The sequence below is a fragment of the Falco rusticolus genome, chromosome 4 (assembly GCF_015220075.1).
Source record: "Falco rusticolus isolate bFalRus1 chromosome 4, bFalRus1.pri, whole genome shotgun sequence".
NCBI lineage: Eukaryota > Metazoa > Chordata > Aves > Falconiformes > Falconidae > Falco > Falco rusticolus.
Window position 1 is genome coordinate 6,772,515 of NC_051190.1, and position 22,924 is coordinate 6,795,438.

The window sequence follows — 22,924 nt, forward strand, 5'->3', positions numbered from 1 at the left end:
TTTTGTTTAAGCAATCTTTACAGAAAGTACAGAGCCAGGACAAATACTTTACCATCCAGTTTACCTTGCCATACAGCTTCTGTGAAAGCCAACCATTTGGTTACATCCACAGAGAGAAACAGACTCTCTCTCCACTCTTCTGGGAAAACTGGGAAAGAACATAAAGTCTCCTTGCTGTGAGTTGTCAGTGAGAAGGCTGCGAGTCTGAAGAGGAACTAGCAAAAGATTAAACTGACCAAGCCAGAAGTGCTTGTGTGTAGGAAGAGAGCCAGCTGTGCCATACTTACTGAACACACCCCTGAGGCTCTGGGTGAAGAGGCTAGGACACAAACCTAATTTTTTTGATTTCTTTCTTTTGGCAAGTTGGAAGAAACAGGGATGTTAAAGTTTGCTTATAAAAACAAAAAAAACCTGGAAGGGTCACATGGCAAACAGGAGTCTCTCTCTCTCACATGCACACATGCAATGGTCCAATTCCAAGCAGACAGAGCTGCCTGAGCGCAATGTTGTGATGCGATTATTATCGCATCGAGATATCGCAACGAGAAATTATTCCAGCTGCTTATATCCTGTTAGTTCAAAACCTCGAAGGGCAGCAGTACAAATGTCAGAACATAAATGCTGTTAAGTCCTGGTCTATTTATTGCTATTCACTCCCAGTTCCTTTACACATGCTCCTGCAGTGAAAGCCAGCTACATATTCCCATCTCTTGGTTTTACTTTTGTACCTTTCCCATCTATTAAGCAGTACTCTGGGATTGTACTGAGAGTGTCAGGCACGAAATTCCCCACAGATATTCCACATGAATCAGAAGTCTGAGTAAAACTGGTTGAACAAACAGGCTGAGCTACTGAAACTCAGCACCTGCTGACATCAGCATGACCAAAGAGGCAGTGTGTTTTCCCATGGTGGTGCTGTTTATGCTTCACATATTATCTGCAAGGGATAGAAACAGTCTATAACATACTTGACTAAAGCTATAGCTGTTTGCTAAGGATTGCACTGAAGTGCCTGCCTGAGAAAAGCGTGACTGAGATGATCCCACTATCAGCATTTGCAACAACTTTAGAGATGCTGAGAGTTCTTGTCATCCCTCTGAGAGGCCTTAAAGTTTGAAGCATGAGGGCTTATAGTGCCCAGCTTACTGACACTAGCTATTACTCTTTATACACCTATTCGGGTGGGTTTTCTCCTGCGTTGGCCACAGTCTTTCTTCACCACCTTCTTGGTCTGTTGTTGGAGTTTTATCTCCCCCCTTTTTCCACATCAATTTTTAGCTAAGTTACTAAATGCCCTTCGTTATCAGGAAGACAGCAGGAAACAGAAGTTTGTAGTCTATCTGCTCTGAACCACAACTTCATGCTCTTCCTTGCGTTGTTGCTTCTCCACTTAATACGTGGTATGCTTAAAGATTAATACCACAGAACTAAACTTCTTTATTAGAGACAATCAAGAAAGAAGCAGCAGCATTTTGTGCTACTTCAGGGTTTTTTTGAAAAAAAAAAAAAACAAAACAAAAACCAAAAACCAACCCAACCAAAAACAAAACCAACTCTTTATCAAAGCTGACAAGAACAGGAAGACAAGTCAAAGGGGCTGAGGTAAATACCTCGCTGTTCAGTACATCTACAGCCAGGCAGATCACAGAGTGCTGTAAAAGCAGCACGGGTATGGACACAGGACAGACAGGATGTAGGTCACACCATCACTTCTTCTTGCAAAGAAAACACAGTTTAGCTCAGGTCAGCATCTCATTCACTTTCCTTCCTAATGAGATTCATTTACAATTTTTCAATTGTAATACAAGGGAGATTTTAAAACCTTCAACCAGAACCTCAGCAGATGACACTGAACATACGTAACTGCATGGGTTGTTAGGGTGGCACACATCCACATAAGCTGCAAAGCCAGACAATGGGAGTCTAAGATGGTTTAGACGATAACTTTCCTGAAAAAGGTCTCCCCACCTGCCTACACATGCATCTGGTCATAGCTTTATAGCTATTCAGATACTGTTTCAGTGCCAAACAAAGGTTGGAAGCTATAAAAGATCTGAGTATAAAGAATTATGAAGGGATTGAGTGTACCCTCAGCAAGTTTGCAGATGATATAAAACCGGAAGGAGTGGCTGATGAACCAGAAGGCTGTGCTGCCATTCAGCGAGACCTGGACAGACTGGAGAATTGGGCAGAGAGGAAACTAATGAAATTCAATAAAGGCAAGTGTAAGGTCCTGTACCTGGGGAGGAACAACCCCACACACCAGTACAGGCTGGGGCTGACCTGCTGGGAGGCTGCTCTGTGGAAAAGGACCTGGGCGTTCTGGTGGACAGCAGATCAGCCAGAAGCCAGCAGCGTGCCCTTGGGGCCAAGGTGGCCAGTGGGATCCTGGGGCACATTAGGAGGAGTGTGGCCAGCAGGTCGAGGGAGGTGATGCTCCCCCTCTGCTCTGCCTTGTGAGGTTGTACCTGGAGTACCACGTCCAGTTCTGGGCTCCTCAGTTCAGGAGAGACTGGGAACTGCTGGAGAGGGGCCAGCACAGGGCTATGGAGATGGTGAGGGGACCGGAGCATCTCCCTTAGGAGGAAAGGCTGAGAGGGCTGGGCCTGTTCAGCCTGCAGGAGAGAAGGCTGAGAGGGGACCTTATCAATGCCTACAGATATCTCCAGGACGAGTGTCAGGAGGACGGGGCCAGGCTCTTTTCAGTCTGCCCAGCAGAAGGACAAGGGGCAACGGGCACAAGCTGCAACACAAGGAGTTCCTTCTGAACACGATGGAAGAACTTCTTTACTTTGAGGATGTCACAGACCGGCACAGGCTGCCCAGGGAGGCTGCGGGGTCTCCTCTTCTGGAGACATTCAAACCCCGCCTGGCCGTGACCCTGAGCGGCCGGCTCCTGGGGGAGCTGCTTTCGCAGGGCCTGGGGCTGGATGGTCTCCAGAGGTCCCTGCCAGCCCCGACCAGTCTGATTACTAAAGAAATACGCATGTAGGGCTTTGTAGCACCCTTGCAAAGAGAGAGGAAAAAATCAAGACTGTTTTATGTGACCACAAATGGTTACAAAAATAATTTCACAGCACCTTCTGTAGAAAATAATTGTGGAAAGCTTTGAGAAATCTTTATGAAATGAAACAATCTGCCAATTCATGAAGTTCAAGATGGACTGTGCTTTTTCAAGGAAAACTAATTTAAGTATATCGCTGTATTTAGAAATAAAAAGATTACACTAGAAATAGACAATAAAGACAACAGGTTGGTGCTGAGGAATGACAGTGAATAAAAATTTTCAGCTCAACACTGCACTTCAATGAACAGAAATTTGCACCCACAAAGCACTGTAACTCCAGCAGGTTTTAACACAGGCAAAAGAGCAGGGGATCAGCCATCTGGTGGCACAGGAGAGGGGCATGTCTTGTTTTGGGTACGGATGGAGGTTTTTTCCAGGTAAAAATGAAAAAGAGCTAAAGCATCAGGGAAGACGCTTCACACAGCCCAAGCTTTACTTAGAGTATAAAAGATTATATACTGAAAAAATGCCTTGAAAATAAACAATTCTGATAGCACCACAGATGAGATGCTTAAATGGAAGAATCAAAAAATACTGTAGTATCTAATGAGTTACTGAACATATTGTAAATCTTAAAATATGATCAGTGTTTACCAAGATCTCAAGGAAGAATTATACCTGTTTTCTGTATTAATAATCTGATCCAAAGGGACAGATGTAATGTTTTAAACAGCTGTAGAAGAATTTCAAGTTTAATCACAGCTGTGTTCTTGCTACAATAAAATCTGAAAAGAGACCTTGACTGCTCAAACTATGTAACGAGCAGGGGATTATCTTTGCTTGTTCTAACACAAGTTTCTGTGATATGCACTAGTGTACTGAAATACATTTGAACAGTTGGACTTTATGAGGGATGCTAAGAAACAGAACTCAGGCCTGTCTCAAGCTCAAGGCATCCCCCAGGACAAGCCTCACAAATAAGACAGAAGCAGGGCTGACTTACCCGGAAACAAAGACAATTATAACCCCTAGTATAAAAGGCAGAGATATCTGTTCAAGTTAGCTCAAATCCCAGGCAGTTCCAAAGAAGTTATTACAGATTCCCTTTGCATTCACTTAAACCATAGACCATTTGTACATGATCTGTTCATCAGGTAAGTTCTCAAGTGTTTGCATATCGGACTACTCCAGTTGCCACAGGTTCCTCTGAAGTGTTACCTACAGGAATTACAATGAAGTGATTAACACAGTTACTTCAGAAAGTAGTAATGAAAACTTAACCTTTCAGTTATACTATTCCTGGGATTTTTATTTTAGCAATTAGTGGGGTTTCTACCCAATAACAATTAAGCTTTAATGAATGTTAAGTACCTTTGAGATTTCAGGGAATAGAAAACCTCTGAAGTACAGGAAAATTTAAGTCTTCCCCAAGAGTCGACAGGACCTACCTTAACTGCTCAGCTCACTCTAAGCTTGAGAGGGGCTAGGTTTCCTCTGCTAAACCGTGAGCAGAGCAGCACTCAAGTAACTCCTCACCGCTTCAGTTGCTTAGGGAACTCCACTGCATCCTGCAATACAACTGGACTTTTGCTGCCTTTGTCATCCTTGCACCGACTGCAGCATTCCTGGTTAAATGGAGCCTGGAAAAGCACAGTCAAGCTCCCCATCAGCATGCAAAAACACTCCAAGGAACCAGAAAATTCCCAGTGCCACTGTGGACTTGCCATTCTTTGAGAAAACTCAAAACTTGTTTGGACCAGGCCCTGAGCAACCTGTTTGAAGTTTGCTTTGTTTTGAGCTTGACTGCTGGACCTCCAGAGGTCTCTTCCAACCTAAATGTTTCTGTGTTTAAGGAGCATCAGTTTTAAGCAACACCAGCTGACACATGTAACAAAACTGTTCTTCCCTTCTTAATCCCAGGGGGCATAGAACACTTTTTCAAAGTACTGGTATCTGTCTTCATAATAGCGAGTAGGGATTTTACTGCTATGGGGTAGGCTAAAACTTGTTGGGCACAGTAGTATTCAAGTTAAAGATGAAAGCTTGCAAAGCAAATTCCTAATATCTGATGGAGAAGTAAAAGTACTTGAAATAAATCCTCCTAAAATTCTGTTTAGAAGCTGCAGATCTTCAGTTTCCATGACTCAGCTCTATTTCTGGACCAGTACAAACTTGCTACAGTAGGATAAACTATGTTCTTCTTTCATCTTGCTGCACATTTCATACTTTACAATATATTCTAGGAATGCAGTATGTGCTGCTGAACTGCCATATGGTATCCTGCAAACACAAGACAAACCTGAATAAAGACAAGGCCAAAAGAAAACTGTCAAATTACACTTTATTTGTATTGACAAGATAGGCAAAAGAAAGACTTTGTGTTCAGAGATACAAATTCATTATTTGCTGACAAAATGCTCATATACCCATGTTGGGTATTTCCATTTTCAAGATGATACTGAGTGGACCTTTAACAGGCCGTTCTTTACGAAAATCTGTCACCTGCTTGTGGCTCAAATTTTACTGCTAAAGTTCATGACTGGCAGCAAATAATTACATTTGGCCTCAAACAAAAATGTATGTAAAACTAAGATCATTAAATAATAAGCATTAGCAGCATACCCAAAATACTTCTTGTACAAAGAACATTGCACTTGACCATACACAAGCATTTACCCTTATTTACATATTACAATTTGTATAGAACAGCAAGACTGATATATACAGAAAAATAGCAGAAACCTTAACAGCCCTAGACGACAGTGTATCTCGTGTTGACTCCTTAATTTTTCCATACAGTTTCCCAGGATGTCTCATGGTGGTTTTTTTACTATATACTATTGCATAAAAAATAGACTTTACAAGAAATTCAGTCCCCAGTTAACACTTCAAAATATTTCTATGTACTATTAAGTGTTCACAGTACTAGGAAGCAAGGGTCCAGGTCAGCTCCTTATTAAAAAAACAGAACATGACAGGTGCTATCTATTTAAATGCTGTGCTTTACCTTATGATAGACACTGAAATGACTTAGCTGTGCAGTAACTACCCAGTGAGTTCCAAAGGCAGTTCCCTACCACACAGGATCTCCCACTGTCTTGCAAGCAATGAAATTAGTTTCTCCCTGCTTTCTGCACTTGGGATAAAAATGTACCACTGGATCTCTCTATTCCTGCTGCCTTCTTGTTTGGCATTTCCCTTTGGGGCACTATTAGTTTCTCCAAAGTGATCTAGTGTCAAATTCTGCATCAGATCCTCATTCTGAACATCATCAAACACAAATGTAAGGGCCTGTGGATATGTCTGATAACCCATAAGGACTCTATCTAAATCCCGGATTCGTCTTCCATCTGCAAGCTGGTACTTATCTCTCTTTGGTGGTTCCTTAGCAAATTCGGGTAGTGGGTAACTGATATAATCTTCATCAAAGAGGAACAAATCAGAGCTGGTTAATATAAGTGTTTTCGGTTGAAGTGAACTAGTGTTTTGGGCAGATCCTTCAACATTATTTACTTGAAATGCCAACACATACAGAAGGATGTTGAGGGACTGAAGATTTGTCAAACCATCCATCTTCTCTGCCACTAGAAAAGCAAGGTCCCCAATTTCCTCTTCATTTGGATAAATAAATTTTACTCTGCTAGAGTGAATCAGTTCATAATTCTCCATTCTTCCTGCAAGAAACATACATTACACTTCTATTTAGTACAATACTTTCTTAATGTATTAGGATAAGTGACAACTTTTGACAGTTGGCTGCAGCTGGAGGAATTAAAAGATTTGTATCTATTCATATATGGTTGCACTTACACAATATTGGAATAATATTTTTTTTATTGTAGATCTCTACTGGAGTCTCTCTTGCATTACCAACATACTTTTGTGCTGATTTCTAACCACTTATCTAGTTGAGGGCGATGGCAGAAGAGGTTAAAGGAAATACAGCTGGATTCTCATACCAGAGATTATCCACCTCCCTACTAGCTGAGCTCCTCTGCCTCCTTCCCACTCCTCAGTTCTGAACTCACTGAAAGCATTATCAGATCACTGAACAAAAATAAAATCCCTGCTTCTTTTAAGCTGAGAGAAAAGGCAAAAATTAAAACAACAAAAAAGTAGAAACAGAAGACTCTACATGAATTGCTTTTATATTCCTACTGGATGAGCACAATCCTCTGCTCCATGCTATGTTCTGCAGTGGCAGGAGGTAACACTGCAGTCTCATATTACTGTAAGTGCTGAAATACAACACAGCAAAGCTTGAAGGAAGCACGTCTGCTTTTTTCACATACAGCAATTGGTCCAATAAAAGATATGATTTCTCATTAAACCTTGCACTTTCTGGGCTTACACAGCTTCTCCTTAAAACAGTTAACAATTGTTCTTCAGAAAAATGCCATTTTATTTTGTGCCTTCAACTGGCTTCAGAATTCTATGCAAAAAAGTTTCACCTGATAGTGGAACTGAACCTAACACACCTGAAGTCTAGTTTTCACTTCACTACATTCTCACAGAATGACAGGACTCTTATTTGACCAAGCGGGGAAAAAATGTGACCCTTCAGACTTTGTTACCTTCACTACTTTTTGATGACTTCCAAAACTCTATACATTAGGCTGAAACTCGCAGTGGAAGCTACACTAGTACACACCCCAAAATACTGTATAGGAAATGCTGTTTCTGCTGACTCAAGAAGCCACCGCTAACTTCACATGTGCAAGACTTGATATTTAATAACTCTGTTCAGCTAAGCCATGTAAGGTAATTAAAGTCAGGGAGTTTGGTAAAGTATCAAATAGGAAACAACTGATGCAGACGTTTCACTCAAAAGAGTTTTTAATCAGTATACTCTAGATGATGTCCTAAGTATGATGCACAAGATAACTCATGACACATAGAAAAGACCACTCACCTGTGTTTTTACTCCCAAATTCAGAGTAGAAGTCTTTATCTACCGGTTCAGGTGAAGGCGTGCGTGCAAGCAATGACAGAACTGCCATAAGCTGCTGTATGAAAGTGTGAGTGTTGTAACTGTCTCTTGTCAGGCAGGTGACTATATGATCTGCAGAGTGTCCTGAAGAGAAGACAGAATACAAATCACTCAAATCTGTATGTGGTGTTATAACTTCTTCAACCAACATGCAACTGTCATCAGGAAAGACCTCTTGCAAGGATTATTCCTCCTTAAAACACGCATCATTACTCAAAGTTTTCAAATCCTTGGAAAAAGAGTAACAGAAACCGCTACAAGTTCCTCAAAAAATAAATATAAAGTGATACACTTAGGATTTAACTGTTTAGCTATTGCTGCAGGGGGGTTCAACCTTATTATCACCTTATTACAATTTCTCTTACAGAAAAACCTGCCCTCAGCTTTGTGAATTTGTTCTGTGTAAGGTCACTTTAAATCATTTCCACAGGAGAGATTCCCCACCCTCACTGAGGTCTCAACAAAATTGGAAGACATTTTAGAACACGGCAATGTATGGTGCTCATGTAGTGGGACTGAGGCAAAGCACCAGCCAAGAACTTTACCCACGTTATTTCCATTCCATTTTAGGTTGACACCATTACCTTTCATAAAATTTTAAGACCTCATTTTCCATCCAAAAAGTCAATAATCAAGTACACAGTTTGCAACATGGGCAGTTCCTCAATTTTACTCTTCATTGCAAGCCAAAGCCTCAGAACAACAAGAAAGTCTTTAGATTTCCCTTTTGATGTGTTGTTAAGACAGGAGAATTTTTAAAAGCACTTGTGGGACCAATTAATTCATTGGTATTCAGCTTCCCAGTTACTTCAATTACTGTTGCAAGACAGTATTATCAGCCTACTGGTACAGCACCATTGTTACATTAGCTTCATTTTTTTTAAAAAAAGAAGCAATGAAATGATACACTCTTCCATTTCACTAATAAAATTAAGACATGAGTCCACCTAAGACAAGACTAAACAGGCCAAACAGAACTGGAAAAACAAAGCACAAGATGTACTCACCAGTAATTCGGAAGTATTGGTCAAACAAGCCAACATTTACTGACTGCAGGTCGTTGAGTTTTAGCACAAAGCAGCAAGAGAGGTGGAAAGAACTATTTGCACAATCTGAGTTGTCTTTGTCCCAAAAATCTGTGAAAAAAGGATATACAAAGCCAAAAGAAAATACTATCCTTCTTTCTATACGCATATTTTTATATTAAAATCTTACACCTATATACTATTTGAAGGAAGAAATTAGGAAGAAAGTGAGAATAGTGGCTAGTAATTTCTCAAGCAACACACTCAACTACATGTCCTTGTTAGCAGCATATCTTGAAGTAGCCATCGTATCACAGATTTAAGTCAGCAGATTCACTAACAAACCACTTTTGTGTGAACTGAATGCATACGATTAGTTTTATAACCAAAATGGTAAATGAAGAGCAATGAAAGGGCCTTTAGCTGCCCAGGTGATGCTACAGACTATGAAATGACATCTGAGAAAACAATGGATACAACAGCACATGGGTCTTGTTTGAGAAGCAGCCATGACTCAAGAACTTGTTTTTTTGAACATAAAAGCCTCACAGCAAGTGCTTTGCATACAGCAAACTGCCACTCCCTCCCTCAACTAGGACATTCAAGTAAGAGTATTGGCCAAAACTGGTACTTAAACTGAACACACAAACAAGGATTAAGTTGGTAGCATTATCAAGGGATCAGAATAGCTATCTCACCCGACTGGTGCTCATCAGCATGAATGAAAGAATCATCCAACAGAAAGTAAATAGCTTTTGTTGAGAGAAGCACACAAGCCATCACTTCCACATTGGGAGTCTTGTAAAACAAAACTGAGGACCACATGAGATGTCTCAACTCTTCATTTTCCACCTAAAATGTAAAATGTATTTTATAAATCACTTGCACACTTAGATATTTCATATAGTTTCATCATCTTAGAGGCAACTTAGACCACTAGAAAAAATTTCAAAATCAGAAGCATCTGAACATGCTGTCGTCAAAGAGCAGAAGTTCAATTCAAAGCTGCTAAACACAGCAGGTTTGAGGTAAACACAATAGCAGTTCACTGAAAATGTCTTGTGTTCCCCTAAGAAAATTTTTCTGTCGCATTCCAGTTATTCCTTGTTTTCTGACCAAAACTAGAAAAAAGAAAAACATCTCTTGCACAACAAGAAAGACTTTCTAGAACAGATGCTGCAGATAAATTTTAATCAACAGAAGAGCACTGCCCTCCCAAGCCTCATCAAGTCTACCGAGCCTTCAGTCACTGCTGATGGGCTGGATTCAAAGACCATCAAGGGAGGGCAGAAGCACAGCTTGCCACTGCCATTCCAATTAGGCATCTTCCCAGCTTCTAGCTTGATGAGCTTACTGTTACTCCTCAGATGAGTCCCATGCTTTATCAGCTTCTCACAGTGTAAAGCCAGAAACACAACTTAACTTCTGATTACTTGTAAGATTTCAAAGTGAGGTAAGGGAATAAAAAAAGGTCTGTTTCTCTATAAGCTTTTCAATTGACATTTGTACTTGGACCACAATGACTTACCACTCAAAGCCACAACATGAATTTAAGGTAAGATTTGTAGTTTTAAATTCGATGCTCCCCAGAAATTATAAATCTGCTCAGAAATTAGGCTTATCTGCTCATGTTTCATGTAGGAGTACCTACAGCCACACACATGTTATATTCATGCACACATACCACACAGAGGACTCAGAACACATTTGATTTAGCTACATAGATACCATCACAAAATAATTCCACTCCAGTTTTACTTTTGCCACTCTAAAGAAAAAGAGGAACAGTCTTGAATTAATCATATCTTCAAGACACACACTAATGTATTCTTCTGTTCTGCATCAAGGATCCTGGAGGCAAAACACACCTGGCAGGATCCCAATCACTGCAGTGAAGAACCCAAATTAGAGCAATGCAAACAGGTTTTTTTGACCAAAACACTTCCACATTTCACAACACCTAAATCTTATTTGTAATTTTGATCAGGAAAGTTCTTTTTAAAATGCTGACTAGTACTGAAGGGCCACAAGGCATCTTTTTATACACCTGGGCTAGGCACAATACCTCTGCAATGTTGCCATGGAAGAACTCAACTAGAGCATTTCCTTTCAGCCCAGCCACGTACTGCAGAGACACAGAAACATGAAGGTGAACAGGAATCTGGTTGTCTTCTGTTATCTTCTGCATAAGAAATTCAGATGGATATAAGGATGACAGCGTCAGATGAGGCCTGCAAAAGCTAGAAGAGATCCAGAAAACACATCAAAATTTAAGGAAATACACGTCTCTTCCCCTACAAGAATTAATACTTTATATTCCATTCAGAAATTGGAAATGGGCAACTTCTATTCTTAACAATTTAAATTATTATCTTGAGCAAAGCTGTCAATCTGCCATGACCTCAGCCTGCAAGCACACAAAATAGGAAGTCTCCTTCCTAAGAAAATACGCTTTATGTTGCAACAATGAAATAGAAACAAGGCGGCGGACAGGTTCAGTCCAGGATAACCACTCACACATACTACAAACTAGCAGAATGAAAGAGTACTTCAATACTACGGGCCAAAAACAATTATAGTGAGCACTGCAAACACACTGGCTAGGCCACAGTTAACTTCCACACTGTGCAACAGACAGTTCATGGGAATTGTTACCTTGCTGACTGACCATGTCTGTTTGCCTCCACAACGTGATTTCTTACAGCATCTGATTTGCTTGAAGCTTTGAAAATAATAATAGTCTTAACATCCTGCAGGAGTGTTCTTAAAAGACTGTAGATTCTTAGGAAGTGGAATTTCTCATGAGGTAGAACAAACACTGCTGTAACAAATCTGTATCCAACAAGGAACTGCAGCACATGTCCATCCAAAAATGAACCCTTCTGCTGGATGGAACCATGAGTCGGATACAACACAAGCGATGCTAACGGAATCCTATTCAGCTTAAATACACTTCCCAACTCTTCTGTGCCTACCCATTTACCTGGCAATAAACCAAAATCCACCTTTACTATGTACAAATGCTGGGGTGTTAGAAATATCCAACATGGATGGACCACACAGGGACCCTGGTCAGAAGATTTATACACTGAAGAATAAAGTACAGAACACAAAACGTTTTTTGACCATTCTTTGTTATTGCCAGCTGGTTCTGGTTGATCTAAGATTTTCTGAACATTGGTTTTAGTCCCATAAACAAGATAGGTGGGGAAACAACCTTTTACTTCAACATCTTCTGCTGAAATGCAATTCAATTCCATAAGCTGACAGAGAAACTCTTGAAGGTTTGCTTTTCCACAGTACAATGTGGAGCTTGGTAACACTGATGTGTAGTGCTGAGAGCAACACATGTGTAAACAGGAATAAAAGTCTTGAAGATTCTGGGAGTCTGAAACAATAAACAAGCAGTTGTCACTGCTTTTCAGCTTCAGTGTTAAACAGATTTCTGGCAGGAGAAAGCCAAATTCTGTTAGATCAGTATATGGAAAACACAGCATTAATTTCAAAACAGAAGGGATGTGCTGGCAATTTCCTCTCAATTCCTGATGAGGAATCTCAAACACAGCTAGCATATCATCAGTCAAAACCAAACAGGAAGCAAACTGCCTGAGTCCTTTGTGAATGTGAATAGAAAAACTCCAGAGAATTTTGACTATGTCAACACTCTCCACTGCTATGTTGTCAGATGACCGAGTATCTGAAGTAGTGCTGAATTCAAAAGTCTGATCTCCTTCATGAAGTCCCATTTCAAAATATCCATCTTCTTTGTCTGTGGTTCTGGAATCAGATGGAGGACTTCCTTCATTCTCTGTAAAGGAGGGAGGTGATCTCTGTACAGTCTGCACTATCAAGGCAGAAAGGTGCTGGATAAAATCTTGGTTTGTGGCAGTGTATGACATACAATTAAAAGGCAAGATGACGGTGTTACAGGGGTCAAGCACTGCACAGTGTTCTTCCTCTGAATGATCCAAACTTCAAAAGAGATAAGCCACAGTAAGTACAAGCTGGAGTTAAAGAAGTCATAGTTACCTACAATTCATGGTGCTGCTTCTCTGAACGGCAACGTTTACATTTGTTACTACAATTAAGTCAGTGTGATTTTGTAAAACATCTTCATACTGCACGCAGCCACTGATTTTAAAGGCTGGTAGCATGTAATTCTACAGAAAGTAAGAACCTAAGATGTTTAACTCATCTTCCATTTCCCATCCACAATAAGCATACCGTTACAATTTAGAAGACTTTATAATACAGCTATCACTGATTTTGAAACTACCAACTGCATTACAGGGGTCAAAGGTTAAAAACAATATACACCATGAAACTGATCCTGGTTCAAAAAACCCCCAGAGGCAGCATACAATGAGCATGTTCTGCCCTAAAGGCAAAGTTTAAAAATGCAACATCCACCTATTACCCAAAAGCTAACAAGGATTTAAAACAGAACTTATGTGTCCGGCTTACCACATATGATGACCACTTCCATACTCTTTGCATGAATCCAAGAGAGAGGCAGGTGCCTAAGGAAAAAGCACCATCACGAAGCTGTCACCTACTTACAGCTTTGTCAGGCTTCAGCATACATGAAAAGCAAGCTCAGTGGTGGCTCCCCCTTTTTAAAGCTGGCCAACTCACTGCTGAGTCCTGACTGTTGTACTCATGGGCAGCTGAACAGCTAATTGACAATCCCAAAATACTATCTGCTTACAGTTGGGCATTCAATTAAGGCAGGAAAAGGACGAGCTCTGCTTCAGAGTTGAGCATAGATCCAACTTGTGACCCATACACACTTCAGCACACTACAAATATTTACTGTAATACTGTAAAGTGAGGCAAAAAAGTAAACGAACTTGACAAAGACCAATTACACTGGTAGAAAAGGAAGAGACTCCCCCAAGTCTTGCTGTCTCATTCCTTGAAGCCATGCATATGAAGGGTTTCCAGTGCAACAAATGAAATCACAATACAGAAGTTATCAAACAGCAGGACTTTGAAGACAAATGAAGGCCATTACCTATTGACAGGGAGAAGGTTCTTCCGCTCTACTAGTAAAAAGAATTGCCTTCCAAAAACTGATATTGTAATAAAGATAGAAGTCTTACACTCAGTATTTAAGTGGGTATCAAACGATGCAATACTAATACTGGGTAAACATCTCAAAGTCATGACAGTGACAACAATTCTCTGCAATTCTGGTAAATTTGGATTATGCATTTAATTTACAAGGTGGACCAACCCCTTGACTCAAATCTGGGACTACCTCCTTTTCCACTATAATAGCTGTAAGAATCAAAACCATTTTGTTATGGATTACTGTAACAACAGAAGTTTAATATCAGAAATAAGCTTGCAAAACCACCTTTTAAAAAATACCATAAAATAAAAGCAGAAGGATGCAGTTACCTGATTTTTACATCTGGAGTCTGGTATTTCAAAGCATCTCTGGGGAACTGTATGGTCTGTAGGAGTCGAACCACTGGATTGCAAAAAACTGCTGGCTAGGACTGTTTCTTCACAAATTATTCCTAGAACAAATATAACCAGCTCTTAAAATCACTGAAGTAAAACCAAAATGAACATCTAATACTTTCTGCCAAACAAGTAGGATTAAAACTGTATAATCTAGTGATGTATAATCAGATCTTAAGAAAGCTGAAGGTAATAGCCAGGGCAAAACAAAAGCAAGCAGAATTTTAGTCTAATTACAGATATATCTTTAACTGCACAGAAAGTTGCATTAAAGACTGCTAAAGCTCATTTTTCAAGCTAACAATTTAAATCTCAACACCTGGTGTAAGAATTCTTCACATGGTTTAGTTTTAACATTGCTAGTCAGTTTTATTAATACTAACCACTGCTTTTACCAAAACATTGCCAGACCGGCAACACAGCCAAGCACTCTTTGTACCATTTTCTCAAACATCTGTAGGCTTCAAGGGAGTGAGTATATCTGTGTAAAATCTTCAACCAGACTCAGAAGGTCTGATCCCTCAAATGCCACTCAAGACAATTATCTCACCCTATTCAGAACCCTTTAGAAGGGTTCAAAGCTGAATCATGAGTAAAAACTTGCATCACAAGTGCGTATAAGCCAACACTCTCAGGGACATTTGACTTCTTCCTTGTTTGAGATTCACAGCATCTCACTGACACAGAGCACATCAATTTTCAGTGTTACCACTGAGCCAGCTCAAGTATATCAATGTGCAGAGTTACAGTGTAGATATGTTCCTGGCTTGAGTATAAGAACTCCTGCATGTATCTTTCTGGATTGATAGTAAATTTAGCAGATTACATCAAACCACCTCATAGTCAGAGGAAACATAAGAGGTATTTATCACTTAAAATACTGTGTTAGCAAGGAGGAAATAAATTGACAGGAAAAACAGAACATGACAGCATTATTTTGGGGGGGGGTTGTTTCCTATATAAATATTTAATCTTTTTCCACAAGCCATTTGCCAGCAACATTGAATATGAATAATGTGTTACGGAAACAGATGGTGTCTAGAAAAGCTGCAGAGAAAACAATTCATAGAAATAGCATATCAGGAAATTTATTCCATTATTCATGATTTAAAGTCTAACAGTGAAACTAATTGCCTAGCATATTTCTATTTTTTAAAAAAGATTTCTCAAAATAAGTATTTTGAAGACAACTCTTGATAGCTAGATATGTAGCAAATAATTTCTATTGTTAAAGCTGAGAAACAGCCTGCCTTAGTCCTCATTTTCTTACTATTGATAAAACCCTTCCTCAAGATTCTACTAAAGGAAACTTAGAGGAAAGGACTACAGTAAATAAACCTTGAATCTTATACCAGTCTCTTCAAAACTGTCAAGTACTTCAGAAAGAAATATCTAGGGTTTTTTTCTCTCAAAATTTATTCCTAAACATTTACTGTAATAGAAAAAGACTATTGACAAATAACTGTTCAACAGTCACAGTGATTGCTAGCATGTATTTTTACAGCTAGTTCTGTATAAAACTCCAGGTTATTATACAAACTGTCTCAATCCTGTAATTTAAATGTTTAATGCTTTAAAGCAAGCACTGATTTCATTTTAGGAAAACTGGCATTTTATCTGCAGATGAAAAATGATCTAGAAAGGGCTTCAAGGGCAAATGAAGTACATACATAGCAAGTAAATCTGTATCCAAGTTGTCTGTCCTTTAATCAAAACCTGTCAGAATAATTTCATTTTTAGAGTGAACTAAGAAACTTATAGTAGAAATTACAGCAATGGACTTTTTTCAAAGTTCAGTTTTTTCAAGCATGTTTTTTCTCCCCAATCCACTGACTTAAGAGTAAACTGTTAAACCATGAATTATTGAGAATATAATCCCCGCTCTTTTAAATGGTCTTCTCCCACTATTCATATTCTACTGCACTTGAAGTTTTCACTCAGGCAAAAGCCAAACAAAAGTATCTTTCTCTCTTCTTCCCAGTCACAAATGAATGTTCACATCAATCAGTCTTACACACTCCTGGCAAAAGATGAAAGCCGTTCTTCCAAGTTCCTAATGCAAGAGGCACACTTCTTTGAAACATACAGTAAAAATAATTTTCACCTAAGGTTAGTAGGTGCTGTAAAGCACAACAGATGTGCTACAGTTGCAGGCTCAGCCAGAATGCTAATCCCACAATTCTTGTATTCATCTCCTTTTTCTATCTTCTTCCTTGTTTGACAGAAATGCAGCTCTTACAAAATAACAATAATGGCACATATGCTGCTTGAGCTCACATTTTGCAGACCAAAAGGAGACAGAGAAGCAATTTTAAAAGCATGTCTATATATGCCATAGTTTTCTATTAATGCATGTATCTAATCTACGAAAAGATACATAATCCTCTGCTGGTGATTTCTGCAGGATGATGCAGTAAAAAGAAGTCCTGTTCCCAGACTTCCACTACAGTTAAGACTACAGTGAACCACAGGTCAGTTTTGCTGATTCACATACATACAACTCCACTTCCTAAGCCAATCAATACTACCAGGTCTTTCTGCTTTGTCTTGGTAAATCCTATATCCATGCACGGAATACTCATGTATATCAATGCAGCTTAGAAAAGCAGAACCAAGAGGCTCAGCCCAGCAGCACGATACATACATGATTACCTTGGCTGGAGCTGACAGGACGAGGCAGAGAGGGAGAGGAAGGACGAACAGTAAGAGAAGAACAGTTGATTTGGAGCTGGCAGCAGTGAGCCTGGAGTCCTCACTGATCTAATAAAGAAAGTATGCAGTGATTAAAGAAAAAACCTAAATACACAGGACACATTAGATCCTGAACTAAAATGTCTACAAGCTTTCTCAATTTTAGTAAAAGGAAAGTTAGTGCCAGCTTATTTTTTTTGGCAGGGAGGCAACATCCTCTGAAGTTTCTATTTTCACATTAAGTGGAATTCCACTAAGAATCCATTAGAAGGTCATTCTGATCACTAACTAGTCACTGTATTGACCAAACCAGCAGTGAGTTTCACAAACAAGAAAGCGAAACAGGTTTTCTACACTATAGGGTCAGAATAGGTCCTGATATAAGTTTATTACCAAAACAAGACTAACCAACTACACAGCACACACACAAGAGAAGGCAAGAAGGATTCCAATTTCTGATTCTTTCCCACTGCTAAATACTCACAAGAATAAAGTTTGGGAAAGTCATTTCAGTACTCTGCAACACAAGCAGTAAAATCACACTTCTGCAATAGTTGTATCATATTTAAAATATGTCTGTTAAGGTCAACTGCATATTCATTGTGTACACAATTAAGTCATCTTATCTTTTCCTCCCACTTCCTCTCTCCCAAGCCAGCACAAAAACGAAGGTCAGATAATTACTGAAATACACTGAAACTAAATAGGAAAGAGGCAACATTAAAAGTTCATACCACATTAAAGCACAAAGAAAGTGTAAAATCTTTAATGCTAAGGAAAGTTTAATCAATTCCACTAGATCAAATTCATAGAAATTGTTTTCGTATGCAGCACACCCTACTCCTCTCACTGCACCAAACTCACCTTTTTATCAGAGTTGCTCAGTTTGTATTTAACCTCCTTTGCTTTTTGAATAGCTTTTAGTACTTCCACAGTGTCTAGTTCCTTTTCTGTGGTAACAGTGTTATCCAAACAGACCTAAAAAAATGTTAAAACAACTAAAAATATTGAAAACAAGGCAGCTCTGCAATTTATTTTCGTGAATGTAATTAAATATTAACTTAGCTTAATGCAAACTATATGCACCTTTGTAACCATTACACAAAAACAATTATCACAGACACTGCATTAACATGCTGTGAGTTTAATGCAAACTCAGAAATGCTTGGTAAGCTTAACACCCTTCTAGCACAACTCTGTTTCAATATTAACATACGGTTATGCAATGAAGACCAGGTAAACTTTCATTTACATCCAGCAGCACTGTCAAATGTTAATATAGTTTCATTTTCTAAAGGTCTTCTCCAACACACACTAAAAACGCATCAGGTTTTTAGAACATTCGCTCTACTTTCCTCACCAGGGTTTAAAAAAAGATTTTTTCAAATGCCAGCTCTAAAGGAAGAAGCACACTGTGGCTTACCTCTGAGGCCCTGTCCCCAAACTGAGCAAGTACTTTGGTCCGGTAGTCAGGGATGATGCTCAATGGATTGCTGGATAAGACCACCTTTTCTAAGCATGGGAGGTTTCCTATGTTTTTTACTTCATCAATCTGAAAGTTTTTGAATAAAAGGATTGCTAGAGTTTGGCTAAATGAAAACGAACATACAGACTTGAGTCTTTCTTACATAAATTACATGTGATAACTAGAAAAAAAAAATTGCTACAGCCACTTTTATTTGCAGTTTCACCCAGTAAAAGAAACAGCTTGTGATCAAAAGCACAAATCAACAACAAAATCAAGTTACCTGTTCTATTTTGTTGTTGCTCAGATCCAAGTTGACTAACGAATACAGTTTGTTAAGACCACACAGACTTTCCAGCTGATTGCCTGCTAAATTTAGAGTTTTGATGTTTCCCAGTTTTGTGTGAACACCTTCCAGTGATGTAAGCTTGTTGTAGGATAAGTCCAAGTGAACAAGGTTGTAAAGATGCTACAAAAGCACAGAAAATCTATGTCATACACCAATCCATTAAAATTAAACAATACAAAAGACATTTCATTATGGCTTGCTCTTTTTTTGTGCAACAGTGTTTTCATGCTGGACACTGCCTAGCATGAAAAACATGAAATTGGTCATTATACAGGTTCAAGCTTATATAAAAGGAACTTCCTCAACTGCATTTTTACCAACCCACAGATACAGCTGACAGTGAATGAACTGAGTTAAGGACTAATGTTGTACGTCAGCATTGGCAAAGAAATGAAAATATCCAAAGTAAGAAATGAACCACTAAGAGTACTTGACGTTATGAAGGACAAGCTTTTTGGGCTTAAACTATTCTCCAGAAGGAAAATAATCAACAAAACTCTGAAGCAAAAGAATATGTGTTCCAAGGTCTCAGGCAGTCTGTTTAAAAAAAACAACAAAAACACCTTCAAAAGCATCACTTGCCTGTAAATTTTCTACCAGAGACACCCCATTGTGACTCAAATCCAGGAATTCAATCTTCGGAATCAATTTCTAGAAGAGAAGAAAAAATGTGCATCTCAAATGCGTTTAGCTTATAAATTGGGCCATACTTGCTTTACTATCAACTGACCAACAAGCAAAGGAAAGGTATCATCGAATGCACAATCCCTCTTCTTGGTTTTTGGCATTAAAAAAGCATTCCAAGTGACATAGAACAACAGAATTTAATCTTGTTCTTAAGAAAACCAGATTACTCTGAGGAGTGTGGTTAAATTTTAATTTGAAACCTGGTTTCTCACTGAAGACAAATAAGTTGCTCCCAGTTTAGCCCCATGAACTAAGGCCAATGCAAACAGTAACAGCACGTTTCAAAGTGTTCATGTAAGTGTTTCTTACAGAGCATAGAATGACAAACGTTTCTTCTTTAGCAAAGAAAATATCCAAGTAGTAAAAAGAAAAATCTCCTAAGCATTAACTTGGGTAGCTAATCAACATAAAGTATGTGCAACTGAGTATTTCAGAAAAGAGATATATAAAGCAAATGCAAAATCTCTGCTGTGTAACGTGTCACTGGAGATCAGTCATACTTTTTCCACAAATGAAAAAATATTTCTTACCACTGAATCATCAATTTGAGAGATGCTATTGTGACTCATATCCAAAGTTGTTAAGGTTCTCCACGTTGGAATAACTGCTGTCACTGGACAACTTGAAGATGCACCCTCTGGCTCCCACTGATCAAACTCCGAGGCCTCAGGCACCAGGATTTCCTATTTAAGACAAGCACACTAAAATACTATGCTTAAGTCTTCAGCGAAAGGTAATAGTTTTGAAAGCAATGCAAACAAACTTAAGTAAGGAAGATTTAAGTTTTATAATCACCTAGATTGAAGTTGTAAAATCTTAAGATGTGAGCTGACTGGGTCAGAATTATTTTAGATCTATTGGGAGGGAGTTCCAACGCTAGCAGCTGATTCAAATTGGAGGATGTGGAGAAACAATAAAGGGACTGTGAAAATTATGCTACTGGATATTCCTTGCCAAATCAAAGCCCAGAGAAAAGAGTAAGACTTATGCATTCAGTTCTGGATGAAAAACAGAAACATACATTCCAATAAAAGCATCAGAAATGTCCCTGTGAAGGGACATATGTAAACACTTCCTCCACTTGAAGTTGAGATTCTGAAAGGTTAAAGAATCCTTTCAATTCCACGGTTTTAAAAGCAGGACCTGCAATAGGCAGTACAGAGAACTACATGGACTCCAAATGGTTATTTCTACAATATGCATGTTATTTTTGCATATGCTTTGAACACCCACCAGAAGTAGAAACTCTCACCTTCATCGATGTTGCTGAAAATCGAATGCTCATTGTGGCCAGAGCATGTTTTGATGAAGTCAGTCCTTTGATAAGCTTTCCCCCACAATGACTGATCTGTTAAAAAAATAATGTTAAAGTCAGAAATGATAGACCAGACAAAAATGAGCCATGGAAGAGGCAGCAAAAAGCTTCAATAGCAGATTCTCTACCAATTTTCAAAATAGTTACAGTACTCCCTTAAAAATCTCCTGAGATTATCAGGTCAGAAATACCTACATTTGGTAAAGCTAAAGCAAAAAATTGAGACATGACTACACAAAAGTGAAATTCAAACATCTGTTTGAACAAAGCTGCTTCTCCACTGACTTTCTACCTGCCCCATGTATTCTTCAAGGTGACACTACCCAGTCAGTTTAATAGGGCACAGTATTTTATTGCTATCAAAAGGAGAGGTATCCCAAGCTATGGCTCTACCTGCAGACATGTTTATTTTGGTATCATATGTTCTTTATTGTAAATAAGAAAAAAGAAATGCCTAGGAAGTGAGGATACTAATCTAAGCATTTAATACACTAGTGAGCTAATTACACTAAGTTGAAGATTACAAAGTCTTTTTTCTGTAACCCAATTTGGAACAAAGCCAAAGGTCTGCTACAGCCTCTGTCAAGAAACCAGGTTCCCACAATGGTCACACACATTGTGCAATGACAACCAGCATATTTGCTGGTGTATCAGAGAAATGGCACCAAACAGACACAGAGCTCCTGCCAAAGGAAAAAATTCTTTCCAGATTACTACTTAATTTTTGGACAGTGTTTACTACTAGATGAAAATGTCAGTCTGGTACCAGTCAAGCCAAAACTTTTAATGAACATACAATTACAGAAGTCTTGAAGACCAATAACCTTCCCCCCCCCATTAAGCAAAGTTACACCTGAAACTATCCACTGTCAGAGGAAAGGAAAAGTTTATACTATTCTGCAGTATCCCCTCTGCAGTATGTTAAGACTCTCCCACTCTCCAGCCCACTATAGTTTCTTTCTCTCATTAAAATGTCAATAAATCACTGACTTCAGAAATCCACTTCAGTTCTCAACCAACTCAGACTCGCAGATCAATGAGACCATAGCATTCATGCACTAGAAAAGGTATGGCATCCACCAAAAGTGGATAGCAAGTATAGACTGCAAAACAAAATTGGAATATTCTCTCTCCAGAAAGATCTGAAGTGGTCAGGAAAGTATTTTGTACAATACTCACTGGACAACTTCTAGAAACCCTGTCACTCACAGTGAAAGCAAACCAATGAAAAAATTCTGCAAATTATCAAACAAGAAGCACTACACAAATGTACTTTCACAAGCAAAATTAATGTCAGGACATCTTCACAAATATTTAGTGCTTTCCAAACAGAAAGTGCTTTGTAATAGGAGATCCCATTATAACCCATTTGTTAGATCTTCAAGGCAATGGAAAATCACCCTGGTTTTAGGTTTTACATCTATGCTGGAAATCTCAGTCTTTTTGAAGGCGCACACACAGTGCAAGCTATTCTAAACATTTATATTTTGCATCCTTATTTCCAAGACTTGTGGAAAAAAAAAAAAAACATTTTTTCCCAAATGGAACAGTCCCTGTAAACACTGCATGCCCCAATTCTAGCACAAAATCAAAGCATACAATTACCAATTCTGGGAGATAGGCAGCAGACCTGACATTCACAAAGCCTCCATAAAATGACACGCATTATCTCAGTCATACCTCTATTTGATGAAGCGATTTGAAAATTGACAGATCAAAGGGCAAGAGATGCTCCTGAATGTTACTGGTTCCAAAAGGTCCCCCTGTTCCAGTGACCTAGTAATCAACATTTAAGAACAGAGTTAGTGCACATAATCCAGCTGGTCCACATTTCAGATAGTCTTACACAGACAATAGCACAAATACAGCAGCTTGGAAAGACAAAGTTCCAATCAATTTTTCAAGTATGGAATGATTGATGAAACT

General features: G+C 38.9%; 1 protein-coding gene across 1 annotated transcript in view; it reads right to left on the reverse strand.

The window, feature by feature from the left end:
* Positions 1-5,330: 5,330 nt before the first annotated feature.
* The window catches only part of NISCH (nischarin), a 31,443-nt gene continuing 13,849 nt past the window's right edge, over positions 5,331-22,924 (reverse strand). The window contains 17 exon segments of the mRNA XM_037384329.1: positions 5,331-6,681; positions 7,920-8,081; positions 9,005-9,133; positions 9,721-9,874; positions 11,088-11,262; positions 11,678-12,994; positions 13,487-13,542; positions 14,426-14,547; positions 17,144-17,212; positions 17,215-17,251; positions 18,047-18,160; positions 18,606-18,734; positions 18,931-19,116; positions 19,579-19,647; positions 20,214-20,366; positions 20,936-21,031; positions 22,679-22,774. Coding sequence (XP_037240226.1) covers positions 6,053-6,681; positions 7,920-8,081; positions 9,005-9,133; positions 9,721-9,874; positions 11,088-11,262; positions 11,678-12,994; positions 13,487-13,542; positions 14,426-14,547; positions 17,144-17,212; positions 17,215-17,251; positions 18,047-18,160; positions 18,606-18,734; positions 18,931-19,116; positions 19,579-19,647; positions 20,214-20,366; positions 20,936-21,031; positions 22,679-22,774 — 3,693 coding nt within the window. The 3' untranslated portion in view covers positions 5,331-6,052.